Below are 23,989 nucleotides of genomic sequence, written 5' to 3'. Positions count from 1 at the left end.
ATACTGGCCCGTTTGTGCTATGCAAACTAGTTCGCGGGAGTCAATTTTTGTTAAAATCAATATTTATGGATTCATCGTATGAAATCCAGGCGTATGCGTCACTCTATATTCACGAGATCATCAAAACTAATTGGTCGTAACCGAGCTTGCACGCGTCAAGCTTAAACCTCGCCAATTGCTTCGCTTGTTTCGCTGGTTTTTTTATTATCGATAGTGATCTTTCGCTTCGTTCTATCGGTACAAGGTGTTCATGGTTTAATAAAACGTGACGTTTGCGAAGACTACTGAAATCACAAATGTACGTTACGTTTAGCCGAATTTTTCCATCGTTGTTTATATTAAAATTTTATTTATAAAACTTATAGACTACTTTCTTGCGCAACGACTCAGCTGTCTTTTAAAAAGTTTCTGTTTGCCCGGAGTAATAGAAATCCTAATATTGTTTCAGTTTCTTGGACCGGATAAGGCAACCGTGGAAAAATACTCGGAAAACCTCATACGCGATCGTATTTCTATCTCTAATATTTATTAATAGTACCAGATGGAATAATAGAAAACTGGCGACGTTCTCATACGAATGTTTCACACATAATTTTATGTTTCAATAGACAGTACCGCTTCGATTATAAAGCTTCCTCGAAATCGGTTGTTATAACTTTCCTCGTAATGATACTGCTGAATGTTTCAGAATAAAAGTTAAACGAAAGTTCTATTCAAGGATAAAAGAAAATTCAGCGCCAATATTTTTGCAACACGAACGTTCGACAACAGAATAATTATTCGAATAGAAGTAAAATTAATATGAAAAATAAACTTTCGTAAGGTTTAATTGTCACCGTTGATTACGTCTCATATTATTTGAATATATAAACTACCTTCTATAAAACATGCTTCATGTAAGCTGAAATAAATAAATCTATCTATCTATAAACTATCATGAATATAAAATTTTAATTTCAATTCCAAAGCTTAAATTTAATTTCCTATTTATATTATATATTAATGACATTCCTAAAGTATTCCAACACGGCAAATTTGTTTTATACAGTGTATTCCGCCACTTTTAGTAAAAATTTTAATGGAAGATTCTAGAGTCCAAAATAAGACGAAAATCAAGAATACCAATTTGTTGTTGGCGGCCTCGTTAAGAAGTTATTAACGTTTAAAGTTCCGTCTGTACTGAATTTTTTTTCTCCAAAGTGCGTAGGATTTCGGAGGTATGTCTATTGACCAAAAATTATTATAATTGACCCCTGAAACTGAAAATAATTTTTTTAGAATGATTTGAAATTTTTTAATTTTGTCGAAAAATGTGTCCACCTTCTCGAATTTTTTTCTAGAAAGTGGGTAGGATTTCGGGGATATGTCTATTCACCAAAAATAATTGTAATTAGCCCCTGCAACTGAAAATAATTTTTTTTTAACGATATAAAATTTTTCTTTTTCGTCGAAATTTTTCTTAAAAATTCGTTTTCAATTTTTAATAAATTTGTTTGACGCCCTACAGAAAAGTTGTCTAATACTTTTTTGTAGCTACCCATGAGCTCTACTTCGGAAAAAAGTTTCATTGAAATATATTCGCTATTGTAGGAGTTATGACTATTTGAAAATTGTACCATTTTTATAAGGTTTTTCTCATTTTGCGGTGTCAAGGATCAACTTTTCGAATATTTTTGCAATTTGTACATATTCTCCATCAAAATGCGCGTAGTTTGCTTTTTTAAACATTAAAATCCTTCAATCCGTTCAGAAGTTATGACGTTTTAAAGATACGCACGAAATTTTGGAGTGACATTTCTGGCCTGAAATTATATTTTCGGTAAGGAATTTTTTTCTCGAAAATGGTTAGAATTTCGAGGGTATGTCTATTGACCAAAAATGAATATGATCGACTCTTGCAACCAAAAATAATTTCTTCAGAATGATTTGAAATTTTTGAGTTTAACTTTTTCCTAACTTTTTAACGAAGCCTCAGTCAAGAAATTGATATTCTTGATATTTCGTCTCATTTTGACCTCTAAAATCTCCGACTAAAATTTTTCCCAGGGGTTGGCCGAACACCCTGTATATTCGTTGAATAAATAATCTCTCAGTCTAGATATAAGTGTCATATTGTTAGATTTAGATATTATTAAAATCAATATGACAAATAAAACATCGAATGGTTTAATCGCCACCGTTTATTATGTTCCATATTATTTATACTATTTATCGCTGAAATAAATTATCAGTAGTGAAATTATCTCCTGGACAATAATGGCGTCGTTATTACCTTAATATCGCACGTTATTTGGAAGATCGTCGTTTCTCAAAGGCCTCCTGGGCCATTTTTATTTACATACTCTTGATTTTTCAATATCTGCGATCCCCAACGGTCGCGTAATAACTCGTCGACACGCGATATGCCATCGCGAATGATTTTGAAAAATTACTCGAATTTGAATTTCACGCGGTCCTCCAACTTCCTGCATCTTGAACTTCCGGTATTCTTTCTGCGAGCTCACCGTAGCCGTGCTCGGTTGCTCGTAATAATTTCTCGTTTACCCAACTTCCGTCCGCGTCATTCTTTTTTTGCGTGGAGTCTGGTTACGTTTGCGTAGAACCGGGCGTCGAAAGAAACGAAAATTTAAAGTTGGACAGACTCGGCGCACCGCGGCGGCCTAAGTGCTCCGCGAATAGCTGAACCAGCGTCCGATTATTCAAAATGGAGACCGAAAGGGGCGAACTAACGACGCATTTCGAGAAGCGACGGTCGAACCTCAATTTTCGAATGTTCGTTCGACTTATGATGCAGGTTAACGCGATGTTATTTATATGCAAATCGTGTACTCGCGCTCGAAACAAACTCTCACGTGTAATACATTTCCAATTTGCTAAATAGTAACGCCGGCGTTTTCGATAAATCGTCTGAAATACAAATGGGCGCTTACCAGTTATTATTAAATCCAATACATTTCGTTTCGTATCAAAAAATCATCTGGAACGTCGGAAATTTACGAGGATGTTTTAGTTTTGATTTAAATGGCGATCGTTGCTATACATTTTTCGTAAATAGAGGCTCGTTATTTTAAGGCGAGATTGGAACGTCGATTGTTTCTGTACGCCCCGTATTTCTTATGGTAAAAATTGAAGGAATCCGAAGGGGTAAAACTGCTTTTTCTTCCCACTTAAATTTCAAGATTCCGGCATTCGGGCGTCAGAAGGTGTGAAAATTTCTACTTTCGAGGCGAGTCGGTGCTTTAAACACGGTTCGGCTGCTTCGAATGGAACGACGATTCGTGCGCCGCAAAATGGGAAATATTATAAATTCCCGGGGTATTCGGTATTTCGGAAGAGATTCGCGATTTGCTTGGCCGGAAAGCTGCAAATTTTTGAAATTCTATCCCGTTGCTGCGTGCATCGCTGAAATACGCGGCTGACGAGCATCGTTCAGCCAACCGCATTGCGGGAGCTGGCGGGAAAAGTCTCGTAAAAGTAATTCTCTAACTAATTTATTCAAAGGGTCGGGTTAACGTTTGAACACTTATTTCCGACACGCTTTAACAACGTGTTGAGTTCAACGATTTCAGAACTTTTCACCAATGTTCCTATTTTTTTAATCCACCGTCGATACATAGTAAATACAACATAGAGTAGAGTTCATATTTACCCCGACTATTATTCGATAAATGTTACGGATTATATTTCACACAAACAGAGAAGTCACAGCCGCATGCATCCAGCAGTGACGTCGATACTAAAACGAATACAGCATAGGAATTTTATATATTTTATTTTTTATTAATAAATTGTATTACTACATTACCCATGGTTGTGTTTATTAAAAGTAAAAAACAAATTTTTAAGAAAAATAATAAGAGGGTAGGTGGACAAATTTTTCGGTGAAAATAAAAAATTTCAAATCATTCTGAAAAAATTATTGTTGGTTGCGTGGGTCAATTACGATCATTTTTCGTCAGTAGACATATCCCCGAAATCCTACACACTTTCGAGAAAAAAATTCCCTACCGAAAATATGATGTCTGACCATACCGTTGACATGTTTCCCTGAAAATTCATACGTATGTTTAAAAAATCATAACTCCTGAATGGATTGGACGATCTTCATGTTTCGAAAAGCAAACAACGCGCATTTTGATGGGGAATATACAGAAATTCTAAAAATTTTGGAAAAGTTGTTCCTTAACCCCGGAAAGTTAAAAAACCCCCATAAAAGTAGTACAAGTTTCAAACATCCATAACTCCTACAATAGTGAATATATTTCAATGAAACTTTTTTCTGAAGTAGAACTTATAGGTGCCTACAAAAAAGTATTAGATCACTTTTCTGTAGAGTGTCAAATTAATTTATTAAAAATGAAAAACGAGTTTTTAAGAAAGATCGACAGGGGGTAGGTGCCCGAAAAAAAAAATTTGACGTCGTTCTGAAAAAATTATTTTCGATTGCAGGGGTCAATTACAAGCATTTTTGGTGAATAGACACACCCCCGAAATCCCACGCATTTTCGAGAAAAAAATTCTTTACCGAAAATATGATGTGTGGCTAAAAATGTTTCTGTAATTTTCTCTCTCACTTCCTCTTATGTTCATTTCTGTAACATGTTACATAAGACTATTTTAATATGAATACTGCAGATCGATCCATTTTTCAATTTTTTAAAATGATTCTTTGTTCTCTTTTGCTTTGATCCCTCGATATCGTTCGTTTTGGACGCAAACCGCGACAGTCACGAGAATCAACGGGATTCAAATTCTGTCCGGCAAACCTATTCAAGCCTCGATCGTTGATAAATCTTACTCAACGGCTACCAGGGAACAATATTCATCGTGCTTTGCGGGCTTTTTCGGAAGAAACGGAGAGCGTGCTAGGAAATAATGGCCGTTGCGTGGAGTCACGCAGCCGCGATGGTGCACGAAACGCGTGTTAATTACTTCGAACCTGCCATAACTTCCGTTGCAAATATTTAGGGCCACTGAAAGAAGAGGAATCGGTTTCGACGCTTACGGGACGGCCTGGATCTTTGAACAATTTCTCTTTATATTAACGAAATATAAACTATCTTCCATAAAACACAATAAATAAATCTACCTATTTATAAACTATCATGAATGTGAAATTTTAATTTTAATTCCAACGCTTAAATTTAATTTTCTATTCATATTATATATTAATGACATTTCTAAAGTATTATATGTTCATTGAATAAATAGTCTCTCAGTCTAGATAAGTGTCATATCGTTAGATTTAGTACTAAGAAAAATAATTTATAATTATACATTCTAAATTCCACTAACAACGCTTAATCATGTTAAAGACCTCGATAAAATAATTATTTTAGTAACTTCCGCGAACGAAAAAATTTTTTCTGTTATAAATTTTTATTTTGTCTTTCCTTGCGTGTTATTTCATTTTGTACTATAAGATTTTTCCTGCGAGTAAACAAACAAATAAATAAATGAAAAGACACGAGACGACCCTATAGATTTTATCGAGAGGATGTCGATACAATAATTATTTTACTCACTTTTATAAGCAAACAAATTTTCTCGCGTAATTTTTATTTTTGGTTTTACTTCTTTTCGTACTAAAGGGTTCCCCCCATATATCACAAGTATAATGCCAACAATTAGGGTGTAATCGAATGTCTCGAACGACTGATATGATTTGTTCGAAGGTATGAATGGATCGACAATCGTTATTCCCCGATCGCATCGGTTCGAAGCATCGTCGAATTAACCCTGTCACGACATCGCGCTTCGAAACTGCCATTTTGCGCCGATGTTTCCTACACGCGAACTCCGTCATAATCTGTCTACCGTATTCCACACCGTCGAAATATCGGAGATATCGATTCCGTCTAATTACGGACTGTAGCGTGTTTCCAAAAATAAGTCGACCGTTAAATCGCCGTGCTCGCGCGCACAGATTCCCGTTCTATATTTCGTTCCCCTCGCGCAAAAGGAATCACCGTTTCGTCGTCTCGAAATATGGCCGTGCAATTTCGACTAATTGTAACAACCCGGGCGCTCGTACAACACGGTTCGAAAGTTGACTCGGTTCTGTTTTTTAAGGGAAAAATCGACGATTTTAAATAACAGTTCGAAACACGATTAAAAGGTACGAGACGGAAGTTTCGTTGGAAAATGTTATTTTTATTTTCAGAGGGGGGAGGGGGGCGATTTTGTGTCAAAAAAGAATGAGAGTGCATGACAGCTAAAAAACTTTTGCGCGACGCTGTATTCGCGTGATTGATGTCAGTCCGCGTGTCCAGCGCATCCGTCGAAAGTGGATACTATCGATAGTATCGACACATGATCAATAGGTAATATCTCTGAGTGACAATCGTCGATTTTGATGAAACTTTAGTATCGAGTATACGCGTTTCGTTTCATCTTTCGGGCGCGATTCTCCGAAACTGTGTCCCAAAAATTGCTACCGAACTCTCGAGAAGAACATTTCGTGATGATCACAAATCTTCTCTGGGCGATCGAGATTTATAGATCTTCTTTTCTCTAAAGTGAAATTATTCATTAATTATGGAGGACTTCTATAACACTTTGACCTACATTTTGATAGTAGAAAATACCATTTTCTCCGACCGTGACCTTGAATGACCTCGAATGATTATAGCCACTGAATTCCTAATGAAAGGGACTATCATTGTAGGTGTTTCAAAAAGGGTGATTCTATATTTAAAAAAAAATGACATAGAAATAAAAATATTTTAATTTACAATTCAATTTTATCTTCGAGACATTTGACGTATCTTCAAAAATAACAAAGATATTTCAGGTGCAAACGTTAGGTGACTCACCCTGTATATGAAATAAATTTATAGGATTTGGGGCTGTTTCGATAACATTGATATTTTCATTTTGTTCACCTGGATCTATGAAATTAGCCATTGTGAGTCGCGTGTATGCATTTGGCGGGAGAATTCTCGAGGAAAAAACGCGACGCCATCGTTGCACGGATCGTAAAATGCACGTGTGGTTCTTGACGCGGCAAGGAGGTCACGTTCCTGGCTCCAAAAGGCGAGCTTATTTCCCTCAGCCGATTTCACGTCGTCGAATCGGAAACGCATCCCGAATTCGCAGTCGAAAGTGGATCTTTACTCCCCCCCCTTCTCGAGCCGCTGAGAAAAGGGCGACGAACGTCTACACGTGTCCTCCTCTCGTCCCTCCGTACGGACAGATAGAAAAGATCCTAACGCGTTCTGACAGTCACGTTTCCGGCTCTGTTAAGGCTGGCAAGTATCCCTCCCCGTTTACCTGATTTCGCGTCGTCCGGAGCGGAAACGCGATCTGAATCCGATGAGCCGGGAAAAGGGCGGGCGTTCATGCTCCACGGGATATTTTTCAAACAATTGTACTCTATTTAGACCGCCTGCCATGTATTTTAACCCTCGAAACTGCGCGTCAAATTTTATGCATATTTTCGAATCATTGCGTTTATTTGTAACGTAGACGGAGCCTGTGACCTGGAACGATCGAACAGCGAATAGGAAAATAAATCCTAATGGTCGTGAAGATCGAAGGGTTTAAAATGCTTTAATATTATTAAGACGCTATAGAAAAATACTGAATAAAAAATTCACAATCATAAAATAATTAATGCTAAAGAATAATAAATGTTTGTCTCGTGGAACGATGATGGAATTTCATTTTTCTACAAAGCTATTCAGGACAAAATATATTTGCATCGAAGTTTATTTTTAAATATCTTCCCAATGAAGTCTATAGTCTTCTCGTGTCTTTTCATTTATTTATTTGTTCGTTTATTCACGGGGGAAAATACTCTTTAGTGTAAAATGATATGACATTTAAGGAAAGATAAAATAAAAATTTATGTAAGAGAAAATTTTGTGGTTTATAAAATTTAGTAAAATAATTATTGTAGGTTTTTTCCGTGGTTAGAGTAAAATTGCAATTGGTTTTCTTGTTACTAAATACTAATATGACGCTTATCAAGATCGAGAGGTAATTTGTTTGACGAGCACCATTCCTGAAACCTATCAAGATCAGCATTAGTTGAGTGTTTTACTGATTATAGATACAGCGACAAATCTTAAGGTCGTCCACATATAATAAAAATGTATAGTGTTGAAATACTTTAAAGACGTCATTAATATATAGTATAAATAGAAAATTAAATTTAAAAAATTTTACTTCAAATTAAAATTCAAATTTTATATTGAAGACAGTTTATATTAGAAATGAGAACTTTCTAGGCTTCATTTCTCTCGACTAATTATTATTTAATTTAACCATTTTCCCAAAAATATTTCGATTTTATCCGTCAGAAACGATGTTTACGTTTACAGTAACATACTGTCCATATAATCGTTGAAATAATAAGACGTTCAGAGGTTCTACTCTATATGGCTGGCTATTATTCATGGTTTGGGGGTACAGATGAATTCTGCTGTAAATTCCCGCTCGAGGATCATTTCCTGCCGTGTGAACGCCAACGTGTCGCCTCCGCGAGGATACTTAGATGAATGTCAATCCCATGGGTATCGCGTTCGCAAGACGAATTCGTCAAATTGATCTCGTTGAGAGCCGTATTCCATCTAAGTTTCAGGCCTGTTCCCCCTTACGATTCCGTCAGACGATCCTTTTGACCGTGCTTCGTGCGTATGTTTCCCCCGAATGCCATGGGATTCGAAGTTTCGGGCGAATTACCTGTTTGGTAGTTCGCGCACCGAGTCTGGAAACGAATGCCTTCTTGGTGGTAAACTGGATAGTAAACTGAACGTCGACCAAGTTCGGAAACTGGACCCACTGTAATGAATAGGGGTTACAAAACGTTAAATACACTCGAAATTCTCGGTAAACCTTCGAACCTTCGAAGAAACCTCCAAAGTGGTCTTTGCCAACCGCACGCTCTTCGCAAATTGCACCGGATAACCGAGTAGGTACTGAAATTTTTAGACGAAATTAAAAAATTTCAAATCATTCTGAAAAAATTATTATTGGTTGCATGGGTCAATTACAATTATTTTTCGTCAGTAGACATACCCCCGAAATCCTACGCACTTTCGAGAAAAAAATTCCTTACCGAAAATATAATGTCTGACCATACCATTGATATGTTTCCCTGAAATTTCATGCGTATGTTTAAAACATCATAACTTCTGAACGGATTAGACGATTTCAATGTTTAAAAAAGCAAACTACGCGTATTTTGATGGGGAATATTGAGAAATTCCAAAAATATTGAAAAAGTTGTTCCTTGACCCCGTAAAGTTAGAAAACCCCCATAAAAATGGTCCAATTTTCAAACAGCCATAACTCCTGCAATAGTGAATATATTTCAATGAAATTTTGGGAGGAACTAGAGTTCATGGATACCTACAAAAAAGTATTAAACAACTTTTCTGTACAGCGCCAAACAAATGTATTAAAAATGAAAAACGAATTTTTAAGAAAAATCGACAGGGGGTTGGTGCTGAAATTTTTCGGCGAAAAAAAAAATATCAAATCGTTCTAAAAAAATTATTTCTAGGTTCTGAAGTCAAATACAACCATTTTTGGTGAATAGACACACCCCCGAAATCCTGCGCATTTTCGAGAAAAAAATTCAGTACCTGCGGATATTTAAACGTTAAAAGCTTTTTAACGAAGCCTCCATCAACAAATTGGTATTCTTGATTTTCGTCCTATTTTGGCCTCTAGAATTTCCCATTACAATTTTTCCCAGGGGTGGCCGAGCACCCTGCACATCATAAATTCTCTTGGAATACTTTTTTTCAAATTAAATACTTTACAGATTACGAACAAAAATTTTTAATATGTATTATTATATTGTATGTATTACGAATTCTTTTGCGAAATCTGTATAGTATTTAATTAGAAAAAAAGTGTTTAAAGAGAATATATTTTAAAGTTAAATATACATTAAAGTTTCAAACGATTGTTGACGAATACGCTTTTTATGCTACGTCCTAAAAAAACCGTTTTAAACTTTATTAAAAATTGCATTCGTACCGGTTGATTGTCGAAGCAAATAGAAAATCCTTCCACGATCGTATAACGTTTTACGGCGCGAACGACGTCGAGAAATAAAATACACGATCAGCGTAGAAACAATCGTCCGTTCCGAGCAACGCCAGAGCCAATCAATTCTCTCTTAACTGCAGGCTCAATGAACGGTGCGCAAAAACACTATGTTCAGTCACGTATTCCATTCGAAAGAGTCGAATGGCCGGAAACCGAACACGCCGCGAGTCGATTGACCGTTAAATGGTCTCGAATTAATTCGCGTCGGTTTTACTTTCGTCGTCGAAATTGAAAGGCGCAACGGTGGCCGGGGCACGGTGGCTGTAAATTCGCGAGTTTCGCGTCGTAAATATCGTTATGGCCGCGTTGGATAGTCGACCGCGTATCGGGGACGCGCACGCGACGTCGTCTTCGTTCCGAGGACAACGATGTGGCACGTTTCCTCGATTCCATCGTCGAACGCGGTTACGCTGTAATTCCGGCGAGTCCGGCTAACCGCGGTAAATAATTCAAATTCGAGGCACAGTACGCCGACACTCTCATGCTTTATGCATGCGTTCGAATTCGCAGAGCGGCGCGCGTTACGCGTCCTCCCGCAGTAGTGTCTCGCTTAAAGACCGAAAATGGGGTCCGCCAGTTGTCGGCGCGTAGCTCTTTCCCTTTCGCTGGAATTAACGACTGGGTGGGATCGATCTTAGCATTAACTTGGTAATCCTTGATTTTGATTAAAATATCATTTTCCTAGTTTCGAATTTGTTTATACAATATATAACGTTTAGCTCGAAAGCTGTCGAATGTGTTGCTGTTTATTTCTTTTCGAGATTGGCCTTCAAGATTTCATTTTATTTTAACGCTAGAACTAGCAAATTCGTAATTTTTAATTGTAAAAAATTTGCACGATTGAATTTTTACAAATTTACTGTGGTTTTCTGGATAAGTATCAATTTCGAGTATCTGTCGTGTTAATTTCTTCGGTAGAAATAAATACACCATAATTGTCACAAGTTCTGAGAGAAATTTATTCGAAATAATTTAGATTTCGATACCTTTCTGACAAGTATTTTAACGTTCAATTTTTTTAATCTCAACCGTTTATAATTGTTCGATCTCGTCACTGGTGGAAACTGTTGTGATTTTAGAAAAGCAGGAAACTGTACGCACGGGCAATATTTTCATTCGATTCCGGTGTTGTCGGAGGCAATATGCGAATAATGATAACAGGACGATCATAGATGCAGGTAACTGATTGTCTGTGACCTGACACCGATGACCCTATGGTTCCGGAAATCGATATCAATGACTACCGTAGGAACGGGTACCTATTAATGTCCATTATCTTGGAAACCGATGGAAATTCTAGACAGTCAACCTAAACTTGTACATCACGATACATAACAATATTGGACAGTATTGGGCAAAACGTAATTGCTAGTGATAATTAACAATCGACAATTGATCATCGTTAGGTAGAAAGAGACAATTAAATTCTATAATTACGAAAATCAACGGTTAGCCTACCTATCATTGTAATTGCAATTAACCATTCATCAATTGCTTAGAAGTTACAATTAACAAATATTAAACTTATACAACGAACAAATTTCCAAACGTTCTTATGTACGTGTTACTAACATATACAATGCACGAATTGATGGAAAATTAAATAAAAATATTTATAAGAAAGTTTTTAAATATAATTTGACTTACTGTCTTTCGATAGCTTATCAAAAAATCTTTGATCATTTTTATAGAAATCAGAATTATGTGCACGGTTGATGTTATCGATCAGAGTGGTAGGCCATGCTAGTGTGCGATTAGGCTGTCGCATTTAATGCAGTAGGAGCGCGGGAATAAAGTAAATTTTCGTTTCTGGGCCACGGGGACTACCATTACGATTGATTCGAGGCTCTCGACTAATATCTGGCTTTCATCAACCGCTGCTAGCATTTATATCTGTCCGTCCACAATTCCACTGTTTTTCACCACTAGCGTGACTACCGGTCGTTCGTCATAAGAATGATCCATGATCGACGCCTCGGCATAAATTTTCACTAACCGTTTCCACGAGAATTCAAGGGTTCTACTTGGAATATATATTACGTTTCGGTTCAACTATACATTCGACACACTCGGTATTTTCAAGTGTCCATTTAGCAGTACTATCCAGAACTTATTTCGTCAATTGTGTCAAACGTTTTAAAATTAAATGACTCATCTTGTAAACTTTGTGTAGCGTTCGTTGACTCTTTACAGTTCTTCAAATGTAAAAAGCATTAATAAAACCGGATTTTTTTATTAAAAATTTCATATCTGTATCCCAAGGACTGCTCTGTAATTTCTATTAAAATTATTCGCACATTACTTTCTCTTACACTTCACTGAAATATTTTTTTTCCTGATTAAATACTTTATAGATTTCGAAAAAGAATTTGTAATATATGACATATAGTAAACAGGGTGTTCGGCCAACACTGGAAAAATTTTAATGGGGGATTTTAGAGGCCAAAATAAGACGAAAATCAAGAATACCAATTTGTTGATGAAGGCTTTGTTAAACAGTTATTAACGTTTAAAGTTCCGACCGTACTGAAATTTTTTCTCGAAAATGCGCAAGATTTCGGGGGTATATCTATTCACCAAAAATGATTGTAATTGACCCCCGCAACCGAAAATAATTTTCCCAAATCCATTTGGAATTTTTTTTCCCCGTCGAAAAATTTCACACCTTCTCGAATTTTTTTCTAGAAAATGGGTAGAATTTCGGGGGTATGTCTATTCACCAAAAATGATTGTAATTGACCCCTGCAACCAAATATAATTTTTTTAGAATTCATTAAAAAATTTTTTTTTCGTCGAAAAATTTAGGCACCTATCCCCTGTCGATTTTTCTTAAAAATTCGTTTTTCATTTTTAGTAATTTCCTTTGACGTCCCACAGAAAAGTTGTTTAATACTTTTTTGTAGGTACCTATGGGCTCTACTTCAGAAAAAAGTTTCATTGAAATATATTCACAATTGTAGGAGTTACGGCTGTTTGAAAATTGGACCATTTTTATGGGGTTTGTCTCATTTTGCTGGGTCAAGGACCAACTTTTCCATTATTTTTACGATTTGTACATATTCTCCATCAAAATACGCGTAGTTTGCTTTTTTAAACATTAAAATCGTCCAATCCGTTCAGAAGTTATGACGTTTTAAAGATTCGCATGAAAATTCGGGCAGACATTTCTGGCCAGAAATTATATTTTGGTAAGGAATTTTTTGCTCGTAACTGAGTAGGATTTCGGGGGTATGCCTGTTGACCAAAAATGCTTACAATTGACCCCTGCAACTAAAAATAATTTTTCCAAGACGATTCGAAAGTCTTTTTTTTTACCCAAAACTTTCAGCACTTACTCGAATTTTTTTCTCCAAAGTGGGTAGGATTTCGGAAGTATTGTATTCACCAAAAATGATTGTAATTAACCCCTGCAACTGAAAATAATTTTTCCAGAACGATTTGAAATTTTTGAATTTAATTGTCAATAAACTTTTTAACGAAGCCTCCATCAACAAATTGATATTCTTGATTTTCGTCTTACTTTGGCCTCTAGAATCCTCTATTAAAATTTTTCCCAGGGGTGGCCGAACACCTTGTATAGCATCGTGTTAAAATCGTTTTATCCAATGTATAATTTTATTTTAATTCAAAACATATAACGTTAATTCTTGTTTAAAAATTTTTTAGAGTCCTCAGCGTAGTTTCTTGTGTCTCTTCAAAAACAGTAATCGTTTCGCTGTATCTTTTCCACGTACGAATAATTTATATATACAGTAATGATTCGTAAAATGAACATCGCTACGAAGTCGGCATGTTCAACTTACGAATTATATCTGGTTCATTTTAAGAATCATTCGTGACGTATATTGGAATATTTAGAAATAATTAAGAAATTAAAAAATAGGGAAGCATGTAACAGATATTGTTGAATAGTTTGTCGAAATAAAACGTGAGAAAATCGTAAGGCTAATCATTTGGAGTATCGGTGATTTATTATCATCTTGACTCGACGATATTTTCGAGTACATAAACGGTATCGAATATTTCTGTTACGGTATAAGATAAACGAGAACGTTGTCGATACCAATCGTTGAGAAGAAATCCGACCTCCTCCGTGGTGAATGCTCGTTTCGCGATCGTAATCGGCTTATAAAATTACATCCGCGAACTTGGAGGCCGACGATCGAGCAGGGACGTTGATTTACAGGAAACTGTCGTCCTCCGTAGCTCCTTAGGCTTCGAAATCGGATTAATGGCGTCTGCGTTTCGCTTTCTCTGTCCTTTATCCTTTTCGAACTTCGTTTTCCCCGCGATGAAATGGAATAATGCACACGGTGCAACGCCACCCGGAAAAGCGCCAAGTCAGAAGTCTCGAGTGTTTGCAAGACTCGAAAAATGGGTCGATTGAAGCTTGCGAGATCTACGCGTCTAACGAGAGTGGCAGCGTGATTGTGTTCTTACTCGCGAATAGGAAAAAAAATATTTGAGTTTCTCGGATCGATTGCCCCGGATAAATTCCCCAGATTTCAGCGACGGTCTCAAAGGAAGCTAACCTGGTGAATTTTCGAAAAAATAAGACGATTCTTTGTCGTAACAAGGAACAACAGTTATTAGTGCAACGAAAGATCAAGCACTTTTCAAAGTTATTCGAGTTAGAAATGCGATCTATAACTTCTACCTTTGAAATTGCAACGGTATAAACGCGAAAGACACATTTAAAAACTCATTTTCAAGTTGGATATCTTTTCAAAAGACTCTCGAGTAGATTTCGAAGCGCTTTAAACATCATGCTGAAAAAATTATGAGGTTCCGGGATTACGGGATGCACGTGAAAATGAAAAGTTTGCTCGTTATTTTATGCCGGCGAACAAAAAATTAATGTCTGACAAAAATTCGCCAGAGTTACTCGTTAGTATTCCTTTTCAAAATAATTTTCTGTAATTTTTTGTATATAGAATGTTATAATAAAAATTGTACTTTTTCCATCGATCTACGTTCCTTTTAAAAGTATCTACCGTTAAAGTTTCTATTTTGTTTATTGAACAGATCGTAATCAATCGGTCCGACCAGTAACGGTACTGTTCCACTTGTCGGGCTAGTAGCTTGTCTACTCTACTTGCATGGCTAAGGAATGGAGTTGTTCTACTTGTGTTTTTCAATCAAGACGGACGTGCTCCGACTGTTTGATCAGGGAGACTCCTTTCCCAAGGAATGAAACGTAATTCATCGAATGCAAAGTAATTTTACGTTCGCTGGAAAAAATATTTATGAAGCATTCGAATGGCGCAGTATTAAATTCTGATTAAAATGAAGTTGTTTCTTTTATACGGTATCATTTTACGGAATATATTCTATACAATCACAAGGTTATTCTCGAGCTAAAATTCAGATAAAAAATTATAAACCATCCGTGCACTTTCGAACGTTGTTTTCAACGTCGAGGTAATTTTCTAAAAATTTTTAATTCTTTACAAATTGGACTTTCTACTCGAACTTATTTTATTCACGAAGAGGACTCTTTTGGCTTTCACGTTGCTGCCTAACAGCAAACTATTCATATAGAGTACTAGAACTTCCTGTGGGTAAAGGAAAGAATCTTAAAAATTATTTAGAACATGTTTGGGTAAAAAAATTAGTCTAGACAGGACTCTTAAATTTTAACGAGATCGAGCAAAAATTTTGTACGACAAATTGTTCAAAAATAAAGTCGAGTGGTTTGGTCTGTCATTCGCCTCGTTAATGATGTAATTTGCCATTTTCTCATAAATGTTGTACTCAAAATTAGATAAGTTCTGATATATGACGGTATGAAAGAGTGATTTTTGGAGTATTTTCAATTCCTGTGGGCGACTGTGGACCGTATCAATCCACAGATTCGCGGAAAATCGTACGTCTGAAAGGAACGTTTCACCGAGCCGTTCCTCGCAGACAATGCCAACAATCACGGTCATGTTTGAACGAAAGATTTAAAACGAGAGCCCGGAGCGCGAAAGTCGGTACATCGGGATCGGGGGATTTTTCGGAAATCGATTCGACCAGTCGTTTAAATATTCGCACACGCGAGTCACGCGTACAGGTACATCACGCGAGAGAAAGACACGTAGAAATCGCGGGGCTGGAAGCCCGATCACGGCCCGGTACCAGTGTCAATACGACGTATAACGATTTTCATATTCGACGGGAAAGGCGAACCGAGTACCCAGGACGCCTCCTCTTGGGTATCCAGGACACGCTTTCGACAGTTCCACCGGAATTCCCGATCAGTTTTCCAACACTCCGCCCACCCCCGCGCCACCTACGAGGCTGCAGAAAATTTTCTACGACGGAAGCAAAGGGAGAAGATCGGACGTAGGGCGATGGATGAGAACATAGTCGGAACGATGAGGAACAACGAAGAAAAAGATGGATGGACACGTTTCCGCCCCATCCTTCGATCTTTCGTGGCGTAATGGGTGTCTTCCCAGAGGCGTAATTAGAATAAGAATTTTAAACTTAAGCTAGTTTTAGCAAAAGCGTTAATATTGGCTAGGAGCAATTAACGAAGGCGTTCGTGATAAATGGCATTCGCGGAGCTTCGATTTTTCTTCGTTATCGTTAGAAATTATCGATGAATTATTACAAAAAGGCGCAGCTGCCCCGAGGAGGTATTTTCGAGTCCAGAACTTCTAAAAATCGATTCTGTTTATTCTGAAATGTTCAATTTACGAATCACCGGGGATCATTTTAAGAATCGTTCGGTACCTCCCTTGAAACAGAATCTTTCTGATACCATTTTTCACAGTGAACCACGGGCCACAATGTGTATAAAAAGGAGAAGACATCGATGGACACCGGTGTTTGTTGCTTCGCAATTAGATCGAGCAAGAATGATTCCATTAGTTTCAAATAACAAATGTTCCGCAATAATATCCGACATCCATACGTTCGGTAAAATAACAGAACCTGACGTGTGCAGGCTCAACAATTTCAAAAAAACAGAAAAAAGAAACACCGGGAGTCTGAAACCAAAATACGGGAACGGTTGAAAACACAAACAAAACGCGAGGTACGTCGAGCTGCAATCGGAACGTAAATAGAGGGGGAGGGAAAAGGGATGGAACGGGAGCAGAGGCTCAATGGAGCATCGTGCAGCGAAAAAAGGGAAGCAATAGGATCCCGCGATTCACACCGATCCATTTCGACGCGTTACTTTCTTGCAAGATTGTCTTTTTTTGTCGCTCCTTCGACTCCAGTTCTTCTTAATTAGGACTATCATTTTTAAACAATGATTTCTTCTATGTATCGAATATCTCAGAATCAAAAAGAAAATCGTAAAGTTGTGGTAAAACTTCTTCGAGTAATTTATTCAAATATCGATGAACGAATTATAAAAGTATAACACATTTATTGTGTGAAATCGAATGCCTAAAAGATACGTTAATAATTTTAGTAAAAATGTACCAAGAATTTGACTTGCTTGCGTATAAATTCATATGTTGGGAAATGAAATATATAGATCTTGTGTTTACCATGGAAAACGTCTTCATTAACGTTATAATTCTTTTGTCTCCCTGCGTGGGAGAGAAATATCTAAGTGTTTACTGTAATTCGTCTTTTTTTTTGCGTCTTCTCCCTCCATCAGTCGCGGGAAGCAATAAATTCGATAACATACATTCCAGGATAACTTTCCGAGACTAGTTCCACGCAATCATAAAATATGAGAGTCACTTATGGCATGCTCGAACTGTCTGTGGAATTTCTTTATTGAAAATATGGGAGGGTTAGAACCTCTTTATGATAATGACAATGATGGGAATCGGGAACATTTACTGACCCCTCGTGGAGGTATTCAAATGCTTAAGTTTTTATAGTACCAATAAATAACAAATAAGCGTTTTAGTCACTTTGTAATTTGTACAGTAACAATTGTGGATTTGTATTTTTACCATCAAATACTTCATCCAACAATTGAAACGAAGGCACAATTTCCGTTTTTAAAGTCAATTATATTAAACGGACGTTACGATAAATTTAAAGATACAGAATTAAATAGCGTATTAATTATCCTAGTCCTTCGTCACTTTATTTTATCAATCAGTCAGCAAAATGTACCGATATAATACTAGCACACTGTTATTGCGAACACGGTTGCAACAAATGCTGTCACGACTGGACACGCGCAGACAACGTGCACTGGCAGCTGTCAATTTTCTGCCCAATAGTTGTAAACCACAGGAAATGCGAATCTCCAGAGATAGTAAATATCACGACAGGATGTTCGACGTACGCGGTCCGCAACATGTTTACTTGCAATAATAGATCGCGTTAAAGTACAATAAACAACGCTTAAAAAAGCAATACGATGATTATTTTAAAAAATATCAGTACAAGTTCTACTAATATCTAAAAATATCATTGTAACGAATCAATCATTCTAACGTTATATGAGCATATTTTAAAAAGTAAATTTTATTAGAATAAATATTTTCACGAGCGTGATCATACTTGCTATTAATGTTTTCAATTTATCAAGTCACCGTGACATGCGTATATAGGATGTTCGGCCACCCCTGGAAAAAATTTTAATGGGGGATTCTAGAGGCCAAAATAACACAAAAATAAAGAATATCAATTTCTTGACTGAGGCTTCGTTAGTAAGTTAGTAAATTATTAAAAAATTTCAAATCGTTCTGGAAAAATTATTTTCAATCGCAGGGGTCAATTACAATCATTTTTGGTCATTATACATACCCCCGAAATCCTACGCACTTTCGAGAAAAAAATTCCTTACCGAAAAATATAATAATGTCTGACCATACATTGATATGTTTCCCTGAAATTTTTCGACGAAAAAAAAATAATTTCAAATCGTTCTGGAAAAATTATTTTCGGTTTCGGGGGTTAATTACAATCATTTTTGGTGAATAGACATACCCCCGAATTCCTACCCACTTTCTAGAAAAAAATTCGAGAATGTGTAAAATTTTTCGACGGAAAAAAAAAAATTTCGAATCGTTTTGGAAAAATTATTTTCGGTTGTGGGGGTCAATTACAATCATTTTTGGTGAATAGACATACCCCCGAAATCTTGGGCATTTTCGAGAAAAAAATTCAGTACGGGCGGAACTTTAAACGTTAATAACTTTGTAACGAAGCCTCGATCAACAAATTGATATTCTTGATTTTCATCTTATTTTGGCCTCTAGAATCCTTTATTAAAATTTTTCCCAGGGGTGGCTGAACACCCTGTAGAAAGGTATACTAAAGAAACTTTTATTAGAAAAATATTCTCACGTACGTGATCATATTTGCTATTGTTTTAAATTTATCGAGTCACCATGGACGCGTATATTTTAAATAACTTGTCTATTTTAGAAGAAACGTGAATGTTGGTGATAAAACTGGTTTCTGGGATTAATAGGTATTGTCGTTTGTTGCAGATCTGCCACTGATAACGGATCCAGTATCAACAAAATCGACGACGGCGGCAAAGCGATCGGTACCGACGGACGCGCCGATGCTGTATTATATCTTCGATGCACATAGCACACTGAACAAGCACCAGCATCATCACGATCATCGGTGGGGTCCTCATTTCGAGGGCGAGGGCAAGAATATGACCGTGCAGGCTGGTGGCAGCGCCATGCTTGACTGCAGAATATCCCTGCTCCAAGACAAAACCGTGAGTCTCTCTTTCCATATTCGTACATTTTACACGCCCTATATATTAGGTACGTTCTCCGGATCGAGCATACAAAATTTCAAATTTCCACCTGACACGCGAAGGGATTTCGAGAAACGAATGTTAACACGATCTTGCTCGAGCATAGTGACAGATATATTTTCCACTTTAGCATCCTTTGTGATCTTTGGGCAACGATTACAAACAGATTTGGATTAAATATTACTAAAATTAATTGTTACTGAAAATATAAAACATTTCCCACAATTTCATCCTCGACAAATCAAAATCACTTTAACTGTGAATCCATTCCTCGTACGAACGTAGACAATTTGAGCAAGTAAGATAAATTCAAATACAATATTTTTTCGTCCAATACATAGGATTTATTTAATTAAGTTATCGTTATTATAATTTACTTTTTATTATATATAGTGGTTAAAAATATTTAATAAAAAATAAGTTTTCACACTTCGATGTAACGTATACCATAAAGCAACCAAGAAGAAGAAAATGGGTCGAAAATAACAATCGACTAACGATAGAAAATAAGGAATTACCAAGGAATAAGCAAAATTAAGTTTTTCGAGCACCGAAAATAATTACCCACTTAGTACCATGAAAACAGTCGTCGATGATTGCCTCGATCGTCGTTTATTGGGACTTCCACTTGTTGTTGCGTGACCCAACCAGTACATTAAACTTATATGGCGTCTTTTATGAATGACCTCGGAGAATGGCCACGCGTGTGCAGTTGCCCCCAGCGAATAAACTGTGACCGATAAATTCGTGTGCTCGAAAAGCTTGATATTATGATCTTTTCAGGGAAATATTACTCGGACGGTCACGGAGCAACGAAAACGTCGACCGAACTGCGCGGAAACTCGTCCAGCAGGAGTAGCTATATTCTGAAAGCGTTGCACTTCGCTGAATCCCGGTCGCGCTAGCCTCAGCGTAATGTTAAGCTATTAATGTCGTTACTGTTGCTATTACTACTAACGACGGTGTCGACTAACCCGATTATCCATGCACGATTATCTTGAAAACGCATAACTAGGCTAAAGACAACATTTATTGCACTGATATTGTTTACGCGCGTGGGTGAGGAAACATCTGATAACGTGTTTACGATCCGTGAACGGGTCCGTAATTGGCGGACAATGAGCCCTCAACGTCCACGAACGAGACCCCGTGCACGCGCCAATCTTGCAAAGCGTTTCAATAATTTCGCTAATTTATTATTCCCGTGTCGCTATGCGCGCGGGAAATTTTTTTAAATTTCGTCGAAAATTCATTACGACGGTAATCGCGATCGATAGCGATCGCGCGGTACAACAATAACCGTCCATACGCGCCAATCTCTGTTGGCTAGATAATAGTGGGTTAGATATCTGTATCGAAGATGTACGATATCGTGTACATTTAATGGGAATCCTGGGAAACGCCATCCAATTCCAGTTACGTGGATAAACTGCGGATTTCAGAATCCTGTTTATCCTTGTACCGATCGATCGTTCGATTCACCGTGAATTTGGACATAACGAGCAAACAGACTACACGCTCTGGCGTGCAACGGCGTATTAGAATCTCTGCCATTTTCGGTGCATGATAACGCGGTTTAACGGCGCTTCGAAAAAAATCCCTGCATTGTGCAACCTTCCGTGCCGACGATTACGTTAAAATACGATTTTTCCTTTAAATGGAACACATATTTATATCTTTGAATCGATCAAAGACAGGAATTGCTAACAAATAATATTTACGAGTTCTGTAACTTTAAGTATGGTACCCGTAAAATTGATACTGGGTGATCTGTAGATGAGAACCTTTTGCAAAAGTTACAAACAGATACCTAAAAGTAAATTAATAAACGAATTTTTGGTCTACGAATGGATAGAACGATGACGAAAAGCGTTTAAACTTAAGAAAACTTGAATTACTTATTTGTACACCTAATATACAGTACTGATTCTTAAAATGAACACGTGATTCGATAGTTGAACCTTTCTATCCCTCCCAACTTGAGGGATCCCCTTTAGACCCGAGTGAAGCGTACAATACAATACTTCGTGACAATGTTCATTTTAAGAATCGTTAATTTCGTTTGTACGGTCCTTGGTCTAGCGTTTCTTGCGCCATCAGAAAGTTGTCCAGTTGGAAGTGGTGTTGAAATCACTTATTTGTACACCTAATATACAAGTAATGATCCCCGAGACGTGATTCATAAACTGAACACCTCAAATTCCCCTCAGAACCCAACAAAGCGTGAAAAACTTTAAAAGGAGCGATGTTCACTTTAAGAATCATTACCTTCGTTCGTACGGCCCTTGGTCTAGCGTTTCTTGCGCCATCAGAAAGTTGTCCAGTTGGAAGTGGTGTTGAAATCACTTATTTGTACACCTAGTATACAAGTAATGATCCCCGAGACGTGATTCGTAAATTGAACACCTTAAATCCGTCCCAAATTGAGGAATTCCCCTCGGAGCTCGACGAAGCGTGAAAAACTTTGTGAGAAGCGATGTTCATTTTAAGAATCATTACCTTCGTTTATGTGATCCCAGGTCTAGCGTTACCTCGTGTGCATCGTTTGGAGTCCTTGGTGTTTCCAGCTGAGAAAATTGCCCGTTTAAAAGCGGTGTTGAGTACATGGAGTAAGTGTGGAACAAACAAAAATGACGCGATCCGTTTGTTGACAGGTGTCCTGGGTACGAAGACAGGATAATGGAGAGAAGGTAAACCTGCTGACGGTGGGCCAACTAACATATATAGGGGATCCACGGTATACAGTACAGTTCCAGTACCCGGACAACTGGCGTCTACAAATTAAACCGGTGAACAGCAGCGACGAGGGCCAGTACGAGTGCCAGGTCAGCACTCATCCGCCCAAACATATTCACGTAAATCTCCACATCAACGGTGAGTACCACAGCACTCCGAGCAAGTTACTTTTATGGGATTGTCCGTATCATAAAAGGTAAATGTTGTATCACGAACACCTGAACGAGAGAATTGCGCTGGTGGCGTGGTGTATGTTGACGTTTGACGCTACGTTACGTTAATTTTTTCTCCCTCTTTCCCCCCCCCCCCCCCCCCCCCCAACCATATTGCTCTTTCGACCATCGTTTGTCTCTTTTACGTTCAATGCGTGCACCGTCGTAACGATCCATGGAGGCATACAGGGTGTCTAGGCTAAATTGGATCGCCCAAATGTCTGCCGTATTTGTTCATACGCGAAGAAACGAAATTACGAGGCCAACGTTAATTTTTTAAATCATTCTGTTTTTTACGAGATTTCAAGTCGGTATTTCTTTTATGAAAACCTACATTACGCTGCTCCTAAAATTTACGAGACATATACGCCCTTTTTTAGAGAATTATTTATACAGGGTGTTCGGCCACCCCTAGGAAAAATTTTAATGAGGGATTCTAGAGGCCAAAATAAGACGAAAATCAAGAATACTAATTTGTTGATGAAGGCTTCATTAAACAGTTATTAACGTTTAAAGTTCCGATCGTACTGAATTTTTTTCTCGAAAATGCGCAAGATTTCGGGAGTATGTCTATTCATCAAAAATGATTGTAATTGACCTCCGCAACCGACAGTAATTTTTCCAAAACGATTTGAAATTTTTTATCCCGTCGAAAAATTTCACACATTCTCGAATTTTTTTCTAGAAAGTGGGTAGGATTTCGGGGGTATGTGTATTCACCAAAAATGATTGTAATTGAACCCAGCAACTGAAAATAATTTTTTTAAAACGATTTGAAATTTTTTAATTTCGCCGAAAAATTTATGCACCTACCCCCTGTCGATTTTTCTTAAAAATTCGTTTTCGATTTTTAATAATTTTGTTTGACGCCCTACAGAAAAGTTGTCTAATACTTTTTTGTAGGTACCCATGAGCTCTACTTTAGAAAAAAGTTTCATTGAAATATATTCACAATTGTAGGAGTTATGGCTGCTTGAAAATTGAACCATTTTTATGGGGTTTTTCCCATTTTACGGAGTCAAGGACCAACTTTTCGAATATTTTTGCGATTTGTACATATTCTTCGTCAAAATACGCGTAGTTTGCTTTTTTAAACATTAAAATCGTCCAATCCGTTCAAAAGTTATGACGTTTTAAAGATTCGCATGAAAATTCGGGCAGACATTTCTGGCCAGAAATTATATTGTCGGTAAGGAATTTTTTTCTCGAAACTGAGTAGGATTTCGGGGGTATGTGTATTCACCAAAAATGATTGTAATTGAACCCAGCAACTGAAAATAATTTTTTTAAAACGATT

At 37.2% G+C, this 23,989-nt stretch overlaps 1 protein-coding gene across 3 annotated transcripts in view; it reads left to right on the top strand.

Annotated features, from left to right (window-relative positions):
- Positions 1 to 23,989, top strand: part of LOC143343161 (zwei Ig domain protein zig-8) — a 341,606-nt gene that overhangs the window by 284,018 nt on the left and 33,599 nt on the right. For all 3 annotated transcript variants that reach the window (XM_076767765.1, XM_076767763.1, XM_076767764.1), the window contains 2 exons: positions 19,461 to 19,702; positions 22,399 to 22,618. In XM_076767765.1, coding sequence (XP_076623880.1) covers positions 19,461 to 19,702; positions 22,399 to 22,618 — 462 coding nt within the window. The remainder of the gene's footprint in view (positions 1 to 19,460; positions 19,703 to 22,398; positions 22,619 to 23,989) is intronic.

This window comes from Colletes latitarsis, chromosome 7 (genome assembly GCF_051014445.1).
Source record: "Colletes latitarsis isolate SP2378_abdomen chromosome 7, iyColLati1, whole genome shotgun sequence".
Classification (NCBI taxonomy): Eukaryota; Metazoa; Arthropoda; class Insecta; order Hymenoptera; family Colletidae; genus Colletes; species Colletes latitarsis.
This window is presented reverse-complemented; position numbering and strand designations above follow the sequence as displayed.